We start from the raw sequence: 17169 nt of genomic DNA on the forward strand, positions 1-17169 counted from the left end.
CTGGTTATGCTTTGGAGGGGGGACCCCACGCCATTTTTTTCCGGGTTTTTCCCGTTTTTCCCCGTTTTTTTAATTCGCGGCAAAATCCGGCAAATCGGCCGTTTTTTTCGCCCGCGGGACTGTCGAATCCGTTTTTCATTGAATATGGTGAATTCCGGCAGCCACCTGCCGGAATTCACCTGTCGAATTGTGTCGAATTAAAAAACGGCGATAATTTGCCGCGATTCGCCGTGAATTGCATATACCCCATAGTCACAAAATGCAAGCCTAATGAAAGCTACAGAAACATTGCAAAAACTCAGTCATGTATAACAAGGAGGGGTTGTGTAATTCAGAACCATATTTCAGATCATTAGAGGCACAGTACAGTATAGTATACCCTGTTAGTGACTTCTGACACAGTTCCAGCTGTTCGTGTAGATGTGGCAGCATTTTCTCCAAGATCTCATCCCCAACACAGCAATGAATGACATTGGTCTTTTCATGAGCACGCTGAATTATTTTCACCCAGGTTTGATCTATTTTCTGAAAATGTTTGACTTGCTAGGTGTAAACATAAAAGCATTTTAGTATTCCAGCTACAGTACTTGGTATCCATACAGAACTTGTATTAACATGATACTAAAATACACAGACAGACAGACAGACAGACAGATAGATACAACACCTGAGGTAACTGTTTTGATAAATCTCCAGCAACAAGAACAGCTTCAAGGTAAACCCAGAGATTCTGTACCACCAGCAACTCTTGTAAGATAGCAGATGATGTGCTGAGCTTATGGATCCAGCCCTGAATTGCAGCTTTAAAAGGCACATTATACCTACAAGAGTGAAGCTATTAAGCTGCATTAAAATATAGGATAGTAGACTTTTTTTAATTATTGTTGTCGGGATTAAGCCCTCACATTGTAAATTCCATTATCTATTCTAGAACAAAAACCTCTGTATGCAATAACTCAAATACAGTAAATGAGTAAAGTTAAATAAATCAATAGAAATTCATAGCAGAACGGGTGTGGTTCATAGGATCGACCACACTTAGGTCGACAGTGTCTAGGTTGACCACTATTGGTCGACAGTAACTAAGTCGACACCTAAAATAGGTCGACACAAGCATTAGGTCGACATGAGCAAGGTCGACATGACAAAAGGTCAACATGAGTGTTTTTAATTTTTTTTGGTATAGTTTTCTTCGTAGAGTGACCAGGAACACCAATTAGTGCACCGTGTCCCTTCGCAGGGCAAGGTGCCTATCTCCGCTACCGTTGCGCTCGGCACAGGTTGCCGTTCCCATTTTTAGTCCACGTGAATTGTAAAGTATGAAAACGCTCAAAAAATGAAGAAAAAAGAACAACAGGAATTCAATACCTACCGGTAATTACTTTTCTTGTAGTCCATGGTGGATACTGGGAAATATAGTTACCACGGGGTATACATAGGGTCCCCTGGAGCCTGGCACTTTAAGAAATTAATAGTGTGTGCTGGCTCCTCCCCTCTATGCCCCTCCTGAAGACTCAGTCTAGGAAAACTGTGCCCGAGGATATACTTTGAAAGGACAAAACACAACAGCGGTGAGGTAACGAGCCAACACACAACAATAACGAAGATAGCAGAACTAACCAACAAAGGAAAGCAACGCTGACTATAAGAAGGATAGCAACGCGTATTTCAATGATTCAATGCTTATAGCAACGATATTTCAAGTACACCCTATGCTAGGGTTCAAACCAGTCCAACTGGAGAAAGGTAGAGACCACATTGAGATCCCAGGGAGCCGTGGGAGGGACGAAGGGTGGTTGAATGTGCAGAACACCCTTTAGGAAGGTCTGTACTTAAGGTAGTACCGCTAGTTGTTTCTGGAAGAAGATAGAGAGAACCGAAATCTGCGCTTTGATGTCAGGAGGTCCACATACCAGGCCCGATGAGGCCAATCTAGGGCAATTAAATTTGCCTGAACTCTTTCCTTTTTGAGTCTTTTTAGAACTCTTGCAATGAGAGGAATTGGAGGAAACAGATACATGAGCTGGTAAGACCACTGTGTCATCAGAGCGTCCACCAATCACCTGCGGGTCCCTTGTTCTGGAACAGTAACGACTAAGCTTCTTGTTGAGACGAGAAGAACATCAGGTCTATTTGTGGACAACCCCACCGGTTAATCAGATGTTGAAATACCTGAGGGTGAAGGCTCCATTTCCCCGGATGCAGGTCGTGCCTGCTTAGGAAGTCCGCTTCCCAGTTGTCCACTCCTGGAATGAATATGGCTGAGATGGCCCTTGCATTGGCTTCCGCCCAGAGGAGTATCCTTGACACCTCTTGTATTGCGGCCCTGATTCTTGTTCCTCCTTGTCGGTTTATGTACGTCACTGCCGTGCCGTTGTCTGATTGCACCTGGACGGCCTGATTCCGAAGGAGGTATGAAGCCTGCAGTAGAGCACTGCAAATTGCCCTGAGATCCAGAATGTTGATTGGAAGTGCAGATTCCTGACTTGACCATTTTCCCTGGAACTGGGTCCCTTGGGTCACAGCACCCCAACCCCGGAAGCTGGCATCCGTTGTCAGTAGTATCCATGACTGGGTACTGAAACTCCAACCCTCCACAAGGTGAGGGACATGTAGAGACCAAAGGGTAAGGCCTGAAACTGGATATGTTGGTCCAGTACAGAGAACTGGAGGAACGCACGATGAGGGGCCTATATTGTGAGATGCAGGTATGCATCCTTGATATCCAGGGATAAGAGAATTTAACCTAAGTTAAAATCAGGCGCAGAGTGGGCTGGTGTTCTAATTAGCTGCTGCTATAAAGACAGGGTTAGTCTATCCTGTAAAAACAACACACACAAAAAATGATAGCAGCGCTTATCAATAAATAAATGAATTATATAAACAAGTTAGATTTAAATACACAATTAAAACAACCAGAATCACCAAGAGGCTGCTGGCAGTGTTAGTGTCCGTTCCTTATTTTTATGGACAGCACATGAATGCACGTGGAAGAAAAGTAAATAAAGGGCTGGTGGCATAGTCCTAATTGCAATATTACCACAATGGTTGCCGCTGGCGGAAGGAGTCCCCTGGATGAAGTCCCTTTAAGTGGATAGTATTATTGGGGTCCTGAATCCTCACCAGGTTGCGGTGTCCTCAATGCTGTGTGGATGCTCACTCTCGCCGGATGGCAATTCTTTCACCAACTTCATCTGCACACTTTTGTAGAAGTCCAATAAAGGTCCGGATTTAGTACAAGCAGCCTCCAATAGAAGATGGGTGATCTGGAATAACAGCTGACGCATTTCGCTGCAGAGCCTGCAGCTTTTTCAAAGGTGTATTTTAATCACAGTATATTGTCTGTATTGATATTCTTTTATTAAATAACCATGTTTTTTCCACCTTCAATCCATTCATCTCCATGTGCTTCAATCAGCTCCATTCAGTTTTATTTAAATCTAACTTGTTTATATAATTCATTTATTTATTGATAAGCGCTGCTATCTTGTTTTTTGTGTATTGTTTTTACTTGATATCCAGGGATACTAGGAAATTCCCCTCCTACAGACTTGATATCACTGCACTTAGTGATTACATCTTGAATTTGAACACTCAAAGATCAGGGTTCAGGGATTTGAGGTTCAAGATTGGCCGAACAGAGCCATCCGGCTTCGGGACTACAAAGATACTTGAGTAAAATCCCTTTGTAACAGAGGAGGTACTGGGACAATTACTTGTGTTGAAAGCAGTCTTTGAATGGCTTCTTGCAAAGTAACTCTTATTACAGGTGAAGCTGGTAAGCCTGACTTGAAGAATCTGAGAGGAGGTAGTTCCTGAAATTCCAGCCGGCAGGATTCTGCCCATACAGTATGTGGGCAAAGTGTTGAAGGCGAGCACCTACCTAGAATTCGCCTTGCTGCTGGGGCCAACCGTCACGCGGAGGGCTTTGTGGAGGAGGATACAGAGAACTGGTCCGAAGTTCCAGCAGCTGCTGGTTTATGGGACTTACCGTGAGTTCCACTAACAGCATTGGAGGCACATCTGGCTCTGCCTCTGAATCTGGCAACACGAAAAGACTGCAGAGAGGGTCCAGGATAGGGCCGTCTAGCGGGAGGCGCAGCAGACGGCAGATATGTAGATTTACCTGCTGTCGCTTGAGATATCCACTTGTTCAGTTCTTCCCCGAACAAGGCATCACCTGTAAAAGGAAGGTTCTCCACACCTTTCTTGGAATCAGCATCTGCTGACCATTGTCGCAGCCACAGGGCTCTGCGAGCCGACACCGCCATAGCGGTGGTATGGACGTTAATGATACTCAGTTCCTTAACAGCCTCACTCATGAAATTCATCCTGAGGTAGTGTATAAAACACTTTAATAATATTATCAGACCATTTTACCATGGCTCCAGAAATCCAGCCACAAACTATTGTAGGGTGCTGGGCTAAGCCCGCTGCAGTATAAATTGACTTGAGCGTGATCTCAATTTTGTGATCAGGATGGTCTTTGAGAGAAACAGCCCCAGGTACAGGTAGTACAATCTTACATGACAGTCTGGACGCAGACGTATCCACTGTTGGTGAGTTTTCCCAGACTTTCCAATCCTCGGCTGGGAAGGTAAAAGAATTCAGTACCCGTTTAGGAATAATACATTTCTTGTCAGGAATTATCCATGCTTCTTTAGAAAGGGAATTTAATCCCTTAAAAACAGGGAAGATTAAAGAGGACTTTGGTTTCACATTAAAAAACAATTCCTTTGCTGGCTCTGCTTCCTTATCTGGAATGTTGAAGACCACTCTAATAGCATAAATCAGGACCTCAACACCCGGAGACGGAATTATCCTCGTCCACCTCTACATCTCCCTCCTCCATCTCTGGTAATTCAGTATCAGAGTCATACTGTAATATTTGTGGGAGAGTGCGTTTGTGAGAGACTACCAGGGGGGGCTGTGGTTGGCAGTAGTTATCATGAAAGAGTTCATAGACTGTTTCAGGTATTGCCTTTCCTGCTTAGCAGTAGCTAACTCAGAATTTATGTTAGTAATCATTGACTTAAATGATTCCATCCACTCAGGTTCCTGCAAATTATTACCCTGTGAGGGTATAGAGCATTGGATACACATTAGAGACCCGTCTGAGGAAGGTATATACTTAGCCTTAGATGACACACATACTTATTTTCAGACATGCTATAGCAGAAATCACAGCGTTAATGAGGAACACAGTGCAGTGTTAGTGAGACAGCACACTTATCCCAGACAACCCAGAATGGAGTGACACAGAGAGGATTAGGACCAGCACACAATACCACAGATCAGAGCAGTGTCCGCTGCGTATATCTTATATGTGTAGTTTACCTAACAGCAGTATAACCGCTGACTATATGCTCCCCCTTTCTCTATAAACCCCCTGGTACCAAACAATTGGTGATTCAGTGGGTCCTGTGGAGGAGCAGTCTCCGCTTGCAGACTTTACATAGCAGCAGCAGGAAATGGCACCTTTTAGATTCTGGTCCCGCTCTCTCCGGGAAGCCCCGTCCCCTTAATGACACGCGGTTCCTCTATTTTTTTATACTGGCTATACTCCATTTGTGTAAAAAAAGAGTGCACAACCCTTTTTTTGTTAATCGTCGGTACACAGCAAGCACCACAGCCCGTAGCCGGGTGATCGCTGTCCCTTCATGCCGCCATGTTCACCGGGGACCCGCCAACTGGGACCCCGGAGTCTGTACTCACCGCGCAGCATCTTCGGCATCTATTAAGGGTGGCGGCATGCTCATACCCTGGGGCATGAGAAACATCACCTCAGGAGCTCAGTGTCCTGTCAGTTGGGATACGAACCATTAACTCTAAGGAAGTTGGTTCGTCCCCCCCCCCCCCCCCCACTAAGTCCCATGACGCAGGCAGACTATTTGCGAACCAGTGTGTCTAAAAATAAAAAACTAAAATAAATTTCTGAAGAAAATACTCTGGAAAGCAAAAGAATGCACCCGGCTCCTTGGGCACATTTTTCTAAACTGAGTCTGCAGGAGAGGCATAGAGGAGAGGAGCAAGCACACACTATTAATTTCCCCATGGTAACTATATTTCCCAGTATCCACTAGGACATTAGAGAAATAGGATTTTAATTAACTAGGATTTTAATTAACTACCGGTAAATCCTTTACTCGTAATCCACAAGGGATACTGGGGTCACTTAGTACGATGGGTATAGAAGGGGTCCAAAGGAGCCAGTGCACTTTAAATTTCTTTAACAGGGTGTGCTGGCTCCTCCCCTCTATGCCCTCCCCCACAGCTCAGTCTAGGAAATCTGTGCCCAAAGGAGATAGACATACTTGAGAGGAGGATATAACAATACAAACAGTAGTGAGATTAACGAACCAGCACACAGCAGTTAACAACTAGCAACAGCTAGTGAAACCATAAACAGCAACAGTTGATGGAAACAAATTCAGCCAAGAACAATAACTTGCAGAAGTCGTAGCACAGAGGCGGGCACCCAGTATCCCTTATGGACTACGAGAAAAGGATTTACCGGTAGGTAATTAAAATTCTATTTTCTCTATCATCCATAAGGGATACTGGGCTCAATTAGTACGATGGGGGCGTCCTAAAGCTCCCAGAATGGGTGGGAATGTGCTGAGACGCCTGCAACACCATATGTCCAAACTGGACATCCTCTGCAGCCAGGGTATCAAACCTGTAAAACTTGACAAACGTGTTTGTCCCTGACCAGGTACCGGCCAGGCAAAGTTGTAGGGCCGACACACCCCGGGCAGACGCCCAGGAGGAACCCAGAGACCTAGTGGAGTGGGCTTTGATAGACCGAGGAATAAGCAAGGCCGCCGAGGCGAAGGCCTGTTGAACAGTAAGGCTAATCCAACAGGCAATGGACTGCTTTGAAGCAGGACAACCCTTTTTGAGAGCATCCCACAGCACAAAGAGGGAATCCGATTTTCTGACAGTAGCAGTCCTCTTGACATAAATTCTCAGGGCTCGAACCACATCAAATGACTCAGGTACTGAGGAAGTAGCCAAAGCTGCTGAAACCACAAATGGCTGATTTAAGTGGAATGCAGAAACCACCTTAGTAAAGAACGGTTGTCAAGTCCGGAGTTCCGCTCTGTCCTCATGAAAGACCAGGTAGGGGCTTTTACAGCCAAGGTGCCGTGGGCAGCACAAATAAAGGCTGGATGTGCATGACACCCTGCAGGAACATCTGGACTTCCGGCAAAACAGACAATTTCTTCAGAAAGAAAATGGACAAGGTGGAGATCTGATCCTTTATGGAGCCCAACCTTAGGCCCACATCCACACCAGCCTGTAAAAAGCAGAAAAAGTGCCCCAGGTTGAAATCCGCAGGAGGATAGTTTCTGCCCTCACACCAGGAGACATATTGTTTCCATATATTGTGGTAATGCTTTGACGTGACCGCCTTCCTGGCTTGAATTATGGTGGTAGGTTCTGCTCAACAGCCATGCCGTCAATCGAAGCCCCCATAAGTCCAGGTAGATGAACAGCCCTTGTTGAAGGAGATCGTCCCTTAGTGGCAGGGGCCAGGGGTCTTCTATGGCTATGTCCAGAAGATCCGCATACCAAACCCTCCAATACCAGTCAGGGCGATGAGGATCGCTTGAGCTCCCTCTCATCTGATTCTGTTTAGAACCTTAGGGAGCAATGGAATCGGAGGGAACAGGTATACCAGCTGGTAATCCCATGGAGTTGTCAGCGCGTCCACTGCCATTGCCAGAGGGTCCCTCGTCCTGAAACAATAGTACTGAAGCTTATTGTTGAGCCGAGAGGCCATCAGATTGATTTGTGGGCAGCCCCACATATCGGTTATTTGTCAAAACACCTGAGGATGGAGACCCCACTCTCCTGGGTGGAGATTGTGATGGCTGAGGAAGTCCGCCTCCCAGTTATTGACTCCTGGAATGAATATGGCTGACACTGCCCTTGCATTCTTTTCGGCCCAGAGGAGGATCTTGGATACCTCCCTCATGCAGGCCCTTCTCTTTGTCCTGCCTTGCCGACTGACATATAGTACGCCACAACCGTGGCGTTGTCCGACTGTACCTGAATGGCTCGGCCTTGGAGCAGAGGAGCTGCCTGTAGCAGAGCATTGTATATCAGTCTGAATTCCAGTATGTTTATAGGACCACCGGCCCTGGAATTATTTTCCTTGGGTCACCGCTCCACAGCCCCGAAGGCTGGCGTCCGTGGTCAAGAGAATCCAATCTTGGATCCCGAGTCTCCGCCCCTCCAAGAGGTTGGAGGATTGCAACCACCACAGGAGGGAGATCCTGGCAAGCGGTGAGAGACGTATGACCTGGTGCATCTGCAGATGTGAACCCGACCATTTCTTCAGGTGGTCCAGTTGGACTATCCTCGTATGGTGTCTACCAAATGGAATGGCCTCGAAGGAGGCCACCATTTTTACCAACAGATGGGTGCAGAGATGTACCGAGACCCTGTCCTTCTGCAGAACAGCTCGAACCAACTCCTGAAGTGCTTTCGCCTTGTCTGTGGGAAGGAAGACCTTCTGAGCCACACTCCCGAGAAACTGGAGACGCTGGGTTGGCTCCAGGTGGGACTTTTGAAAGTTCAGAATCCACCCGTGACGAGATAGCAGGGAAGTCGTGCGGAAGATGCTGTCCAGCAGTAATTATTTTGATCTTGGTTTGATCAGCAGATCATCTAGGTAGGGAACAATGTTTACACCCTGAATCCAGAGTTGGAACATCATTTCCACCATCACTTTGGTGAAGACCCTTGGGGCCATGGATAGGCCGAAGGGTATCGCCTGGAACTGGTAGTGTTCCTGCAGGAAAGCAAACCTGAGGTAAGCCTGATGAGGCAGTCATATCGGTATATGAAGGTAAGCATCCTTTATGTCCAGGGAGACCTGAGATCACTGCTCTCAGAGACTCCATTTTGAACCGGAAAACCCACAGATATGGGTTTAACGATTTGAGGTTCAAAATGGGCCTCACTGAACCATCTGGTTTTGGTACCACAAAAAGGCTGCAACAGTATCCCTCGCCTTGTTGTTGAGGTGGCACAGGAACAATGACCTGGGTCTGAGCTAACTTTTCTGTAGCTGGCAAACTCGACATGAAAAACCTGAGAGGTGGAAGACTTTCGAATTCCAGCTTGTAGCCTTGGGAGATCAGGTCTTTTACCCAGGCGTCCTGGCAGGAGCTGTTCCAAATGGAGCTGAAGAATCTCAGACGAGCTCCCACCCTGAGGTCCCCCTGTATTGGGGGGACGCTGTCATGCTGAGGGTTTGGAGGAGACATAGCTGACGCCCTGTTCCTGAGGTGGCAGGTTTGCGAGACTTACCTCTTGAACCTCATGCCGCATTTGAGGCACCTCGCGCCTTACCTTTAAAGCGTGCTGTCCAAAAGGACTGCAGAGACAGCCCAGTGTAGGAACGTCTAGCCAGTGGAGCAGCCAAGGGAAGGTACGAGGACTTACTGGCAATAGCCTTCGAAATCCAGGTATCTAATTCACTCCCAAACAGCCAATCTCCTGTGAAGGGTAAGGCTTCCACACTCTTTTTAGACTCTGCTTCCGCCACCCACAGACGTAACCACAACGCTCTGCGTGCAGAAACTGCCATGGTGAAGGTATGGGCATTTATAATGCCAATTCCTTTGATGGTATCACAGAGGAATCGGGCAGATTCTTGGATATGCTGAATTAACATCACCATATCAGCCAGCGGCTTATCCCCAGTGAGTCCCTCCTGAAGGTTTCCAGCCCAAGTGTGAATGGCATTTGTCACCCAACAATCTGCAATAACAGGCACCTGGGAGGCCCCTGCTGCAACGTAAATAGATCTCAAAGTTGTTTCTATTTTCCTGTCCGCGTGTTCCTTTAGGGCAGTAGCCCCTGGGACCGGTAGCACCGTCTTTTTTGACAGACGCGATACTGTAGCATCAACTGTAGGGGGGGGGGGGGTTCCCAGACCTTACGCCCCTCTTGGGCAAAAGGGAAGATAGCCATCCATTTCTTGGACACCTGGAATTTATTATCAGGGGTTCCCCAAGGCTCCCTAAAAAGATCATCCAGTTCCTTTGAGTCAGGAAGTGTGATCTGTAACTTTTTCTGTTTTGAGAAAAAGGATTGCTGCACATCTGTCTCATTCCGAGGAATATTGAGTACATATCTTATAGCAATGATAAGTATGTCTACTCCTTGTCAGGTAGAGGAATCATCTAATTCAGAATTAGATTCTAATTCCTCCCAGTCCTCTACCTCTGGTACCTCCTCCTCAGATTCGGAAAGGATATCAGGTAACCCCCTTTTTTGGGGTAACGGATTTGACAGAGAGGAAACACATCTGCTGTCTGCCCTATCTTTTGTCAGAGCAGTCATAGACTGTTGTAACTGCTGCCTTTCTTGTCTAGCTGTAGTTAATTCATTTGACATGTCAGCCATCATAGATTTTATGGAGCTGAGCCAAGCAGGCTCCTGCAATTCACCCCCTGAAGCCCCACTACCTTGTGAGGGCTGGCTGCATTGTTCACACATGAGAGAATCTGCAGGGGAGGGGGAAAACCTGGTGTGACAAACAGAGCACACAGTTCTTTTCACCATGCTGACAGAGGACATTTACATTCACACACACAGATACAGAAAAACAGGTACAAGCCAGCCTGCCTAGTCTATTGTGTGTGGAAAGACTCAGAGAGGAGGAACCAGCACACAGCCTGATACTAACAATTATACAGTTAGAAGTGAGGCAATTTGGTGTATAGTGCGTGAGGAGCCTAATATATAGGTCCCACAATGGTCTCTCCCCCTTAACTATACCCCTGTACCAGTGTCTGGATGTGGAGGATCACTTGGAGGAGCTGGCAGTCCTGCAGCAGCGCTGTGAGTGCAGGAAATGGCGCCAAGAAGCCGCTGGTCCCGCTCTAAGGAAGCTCCGCCCCCTATAATGGCGCTGGAGCTATGAGTATATTTAGTAACATAGTATTTGAGGTTGAATAGAGGCAAATTGCCCATCGTGTTCAACCTGTATTAAGTTGTGATGATTCTACAAACTTGCTAAATAATGTTTTATGACTAGTTAGCTACTATAACTCATGTTACCTCCGGATTAACCACGTTGATATTTTAAGTATTATAACCTTGGATAGCTTTTTCATTCAGAAATTTATCCATTCCTTTTTTAAATCCAATTACAGAGTCCGCCATTACCACCTTCCCTGGCAGGGAATTCCACATCCTGATTGCCCTAACAGTGAAGAACCCTTTCCTCCGTTGCGTTCGGAACTTTCTCTCCTCCAGTCGCAGCGAGTACCCACGTGTCCTAAACTGTGTTCTTTTAATAAATAATTCCTCTGATAACTCTTTGTGATGTCCCTTTACATATTATTTGAAGATAATAAGATTTTAAACCTACCGGTAAATCTTTTTCTCGTAGTCCGTAGAGGATGCTGGGACTCCGTAAGGACCATGGGGATAGACGGGCTCCGCAGGAGACATGGGCACTTTAAGAAAGAATTTAGTTCCTGGTGTGCACTGGCTCCTCCCTCTATGCCCCTCCTCCAGACCTCAGTTAGAGAAACTGTGCCCAGAGGAGACAGACAGTACGAGGAAAGGATTTTTGTTAATCTAAGGGCAAGATTCATACCAGCTACACCAATCACACCGTATAACCTGTGATATACAATCTAGTTAACAGTATGAACAACAACATATCATCGGTCCAAGACCGACGAAACTATAACATAACCCTTATGAAAGCAATAACTATATACAAGTCTTGCAGAAATAGTCCGCACTTGGGACCAGCATCCTCTACGGACTACGAGAAAAAGATTTACTGGTACGTTTAAAATCTTATTTTCTCTTACGTCCTAGAGGATGCTGGGACTCCGTAAGGACCATGGGGATTATACCAAAGCTCCCAAACGGGCGGGAGAGTGCGGATGACTCTGCAGCACCGATTGAGCAAACAGGAGGTCCTCCTCAGCTAGGGTATCAAACCTATAGAACTTTGCAAAGGTGTTTGACCCCGACCAAGTAGCAGCTCGACACAGCTGTAGTGCTGAGACCCCTCGGGCAGCCGCCCAAGACGAGCCCACCTTCCTAGTGGAATGGGCCTTTACCGATTTTGGTAACGGCAATCCTGCCGTAGAATGCGCCTGCTGAATCGTGTTACAGATCCTGCGAGCAATAGTCTGCTTTGAAGCAGGGGCGCCAACCTTGTTGGCTGCATACAGGACAAACAGAGCTACTATTTTTCTGATCCTAGCCGTTCTGGCCACGTAAATCTTCAAAGCCCTGACCACATCAAGGGACTCGGAATCCTCCAAGTCACGTGTAGCCACAGGCACGACAATAGGTTGGTTCATATGAAAGGATGAGACCACCTTAGGTAGGAATTGAGGGCTGGTCCGCAATTCTGCTCTATCCATATGGAAAACCAGATAGGGGCTTTTATGTGATAAAGCCGCTACTTCCGAAACTCGCCTAACCGAAGCCAAGGCTAACAACATGACCACCTTCCAAGTGAGATATTTCAACTCCATTGTTTTAAGTGGTTCAAACCAATGTGACTTAAGAAAACTTAATACCACGTTAAGGTCCCAAGGCGCTACCGGAGGCTGAATATGCAGTACTCCCTTCACAAAAGTCTGTACTTCAGGTAGAGAGGCCAATTCCTTTTGAAAGAAAATGGATAAGGCCGAAATCTGAACCTTAATGGAGCCTAATTTTAGGCCCAATTTCACTCCAGTTTGCAGGAAGTGAAAAAAACGGCCTAGATGGAATTCTTCCGTAGGAGCATTCCTGGCCTCACACCAAGAAACATATTTTCGCCATATTCGGTGATAATGTTTAGATGTCACGTCCTTCCGAGCCTTTATTAGCGTAGGAATGACCTCATCCGAAATACCTTTTTCCGCTAGGATCCGGCGTTCAACCGACATGCCGTCAAACGCAGCCGCGGTAAGTCTTGGAACAGACAGGGACCCTGTTTCAACAGGTCCTGTCTTAGAGGAAGAGGCCAAGGATCTCCTGTGAGCATTTCCTGCAGATCCGGATACCAGGTCCTTCGTGGCCAATCCGGAACAATGAATATCGTTCCCACTCCTCTTTTTCTTATTATTCTCAACACCTTGGGTATGAGAGGAAGAGGAGGAAATACATAAACCGACTGGAACACCCACGGTGTCACTAGGGCAACCACAGCTACCGCCTGAGGATCTCTTGACCTGGTGCAATACCTTTGTATCTTTTTGTTGAGACGGGGCGCCATCATGTCTATTTGGGGCAGTCCCCACCGACTTGCAATCTGTGCGAAGACTTCCTGATGAAGTCCCCACTCTCCCGGATGCAGGTCGTGTCTGCTGAGGAAGTCTGCTTCCCAGTTGTCCACTCCCGGAATGAACACTGCTGACAGTGCGCTTACATGATTCTCCGCCCAGCGAAGAATTCTGGTGGCTTCCGCCATCGCCACTCTGCTCCTTGTGCCGCCTTGGCGGTTTACATGAGCTACTGCGGTGACGTTGTCCGATTGAATCAGCACTGGTCGGTCGCGAAGTAAGGTCTCCGCTTGACGTAGGGCGTTGTATATGGCCCTTAGTTCCAGGATGTTGATGTGAAGACAAGTCTCTTGACTTGACCAAAGGCCTTGGAAATTTCTTCCCTGTGTGACTGCTCCCCAACCCCGGAGGCTCGCATCCGTGGTCACCAGGATCCAATCATGAATGCCAAACCTGCGGCCCTCTAGAAGGTGAGCACTCTGCAGCCACCACAGGAGAGATACCCTGGCCCTGGGGGACAGGGTGATCCGCTGATGCATGTGCAGATTTGACCCGGACCATTTGTCCAATAGGTCCCATTGGAAAGTCATTGCATGGAACCTGCCGAAGGGAATGGCTTTGTATGTCGCCACCATATTTCCCAGGACTTGAGTGCAATGATGTACTGACACCTGTTTCGGCTTCAACAGGTTCTTGACTAGAGTCATGAGTTCCTGCGCTTTTTCTACCGGAAGAAAAACCATTTTCTGGTCTATGTCTAGAATCATGCCCAAGAAGGGCTGTGTCGCTTTAACACCTTCAGTGAAAGGGATACGCTGTTCTGCAACTTCTCCCGTGATCTCGCTATTATGAGGAGATCGTCCAAGTACGGGATAATTGTGACACCCTGCTTGCGCAGGAGCACCATAATTTCCGCCATTACCTTGGTGAAAATTCTCGGGGCCGTGGAAAGTCCAAACGGCAACGTCTGAAATTGGTAATGACAATCCTGTCTCGCAAATCTCAGGTACGCCTGATGAGGAGGATATATGGGAACATATATGCATCCTTTATGTCCAGCGATACCATAAAATCCCCCCCTTCCAGGCTGGCGATGACCGCTCTGAGCGATTCCATCTTGAACTTGAACCGTTTTAAGTAAAGGTTCAGGGATATTACATTCAAAATGGGTCTGACCGAACCGTCCGGTTTCGGGACCACAAACAGGGTTGAGTAGTACCCCTTCCCTCTCTGAAGCAGGGGAAGCTCGGCTACCACTTGTTGAAGACACAATTTTTGAATCGCATGTAACACTATCTCCCTTTCCAGGGGAGAAGTTGGTAGCGCCGATTTGAAAAACCGGCGAGGAGGCACCTCTTCGAATTCCAGCTTGTATCCCTGGGAAACAATTTCCCTTGCCCAGGGATCCACCTGTGATTGAACCCAGATGTGGCTGAAAAGTCGAAGACGTGCCCCCACTGGAGCGGACTCCCTCAGGGGAGCCCCAGCGTCATGCGGTGGATTTTGCAGAGGCCGGGGAGGACTTCTGTTCTTGGGAACTAGCTGTGTTGTGCAGCTTTTTCCCTCTGCCCTTACCCCTGGCAAGAAAGGACGATCCACGTACTCTTTTGCTTTTATTTGAACGAAAGGACTGCATTTGATAATGAGGCGCTTTCTTAGATTGTGAGGGAATATAAGGCAAAAAATTCGATTTACCTGCCGTAGCTGTGGAGCTGTGGTCCGAGAGGCCCTCTCCAAACAATTCCTCACCCTTGTAAGGCAAATACTCCATATGCCTCTTTGAGTCGGCATCACCCGTCCACTGTCGGGTTCATAAGACTCGCCTAGCAGAAATGGACATAGCGTTTATTCTGGAACCAAGTAAACTAATGTCTCTTTGAGCATCCCTCATATATAACACAGCATCTTTTATATGCTCTAGGGTCATTAAAATGGTATCCTTATCAAGGGTCTCAATATCCGCTGATAAAGAATCTGTCCATGCTGCTACAGCACTACAAATCCAGAAATTGCCGGTCTGAGTAACGTACCAGAATGTGTGTAAATGGACTTCAAGGTAACCTCCTGCTTGCGGTCAGCAGGATCCTTGAGGGTAGCCGTATCTTGGGATGGGAGCGCTATCTTTTTTGATAAGCGTGTCAAAGCTTTGTCTACCCTAGGGGAGGATTCCCACCGTATTCTGTCCTGTGACGGGAAAGGATACGCTGTTAGAATCCTTTTGGGAACCTGCAGTTTTTTGTCTGGAGTTTCCCACGCTTTTTCGCATAACTCGTTCAGCTCATGTGAAGAGGGAAAGGTGACCTCAGGTTTCTTTCCCTTATACATGTGTACCCTCGTGTCAGGGACAGGGCGTTCCTCAGTGATATGCAAAACATCTTTAATTGCGATAATCATATATCGAATACATTTAGCCACCCTTGGCTGCAGTTTTGCATCATCGTAGTCGACACTGGAGTCAGAATCCGTGTCGGTATCTGTGTCAACTATTTGGGATGGTGGGCGCTTCTGAGACCCCGACGGTCCCGGCGACATTGGGACAGACATGGGTTGACTCCCTGACTGTACCCTAGCTTCAGCTTTGTCTAATCTTTTGTGCAATAAATTAACATTAGCACTTAAAACATTCCACATATCCATCCAGTCAGGTGTCGGCGATGCCGACGGAGACCTAATATTCATACACTCCCCCTCCTCCTTAGGTGAGCCTTCAACCTCAGACATGTCGACACACGAATACCGACACACCACACACACACAGGGAACCTCTTTTCTGAAGACAGGTTCCCCACCAGGCCGTTTGGAGAGACAGAGAGAGAGTATGCCAGCACACACCCCAGCGCTATATGACCCAGGAAAAAACACAGAATGTTTACCCAGTAGCGCTTTTGTAGCATGTATATGCGCCAATTATGTGCCCCCCCCCCTCTACTTTAAAAACCCTCTTTCACCGTGTTTCAAGCAGGGGAGAGTCCGGGGAGCTTCCTCTCAGCGGTGCTGTGGAGAAAAAATGGCGCTGGTGAGTGCTGAGGGAGAAGCCCCGCCCCCTCAGCGGCGGGCTTCTGTCCTGCTCAAATTTCCTAATAACATGGCGGGGGCTCTTTTTATACATGTACAGTGCCCAGCTGTACATGTATATATGTGTATTTGCCACAGGAGGAGATTATTGCTGCCCAGGGCGCCCCCCCCCTGCGCCCTGCACCCGTACAGTGACCGAAGTGTGTGAGGTGAATGGAAGCAATGGCGCACAGCTTCACTGCTGTGCGTTACCTCTATGAAGATCAAGGTGTCTTCTGCCGCCTCTGAAGTCTTTTCCTCACATACTCACCTGGCTTCTCTCTTCCAGCTCTGCGAGGAGGACGGCGGCGCATCTCTGGGACGGACGGCGAGGGTGAGACCTGCGTACCGATCCCTCTGGAGCTAATGGTGTCCAGTAGCTTAAGAAACAGAGCCCTGAAACTCAGAGAAGTGGGTCTGTTTCTCTCTCCTCAGTACCTCGATGCAGGGAGCCTGTTGCCAGCAGGCTCCCTGAAAATAAAAAACCTAACTAAAATACTTTCTTTTACAGGAAACTCAGGAGAGCTCCCTGAAAGCACCCAGTCTCCACTGGGCACAGTATCAAACTGAGGTCTGGAGGAGGGGCATAGAGGGAGGAGCCAGTGCACACCCAGATCCAAAGTCTTTTTTAAAGTGCCCATGTCTCCTGCGGAGCCCGTCTATCCCCATGGTCCTTACGGAGTCCCAGCATCCTCTAGGACGTTAGAGAAATTAATAATATCTCCTCTTAGGCGCCTCTTTTCTAGTGTATACATATTCAGCCTAGTAAGTCTTTCCTTATAGTCCAGTCCTTCTAGGCCTTTAATCAATTTAGTAGCTCGCCTTTGAACACTTTCGAGTTCACTGATGTCTTTTT

General features: G+C 47.4%; 1 protein-coding gene across 1 annotated transcript in view; it reads right to left on the bottom strand.

Moving 5' to 3' along the window:
* The window catches only part of DNAH8 (dynein axonemal heavy chain 8), a 1853457-nt gene that overhangs the window by 850545 nt on the left and 985743 nt on the right, over window positions 1-17169 (bottom strand). The window contains exons 37-38 of the mRNA XM_063918852.1: window positions 668-821; window positions 380-543 (exon numbers count right to left, since the gene is read on the bottom strand). Of these exons, the coding sequence (XP_063774922.1) occupies window positions 380-543; window positions 668-821 (318 nt within the window). The remainder of the gene's footprint in view (window positions 1-379; window positions 544-667; window positions 822-17169) is intronic.

This window comes from Pseudophryne corroboree, chromosome 4, assembly GCF_028390025.1.
Source record: "Pseudophryne corroboree isolate aPseCor3 chromosome 4, aPseCor3.hap2, whole genome shotgun sequence".
Taxonomy (NCBI): Eukaryota; Metazoa; Chordata; class Amphibia; order Anura; family Myobatrachidae; genus Pseudophryne; species Pseudophryne corroboree.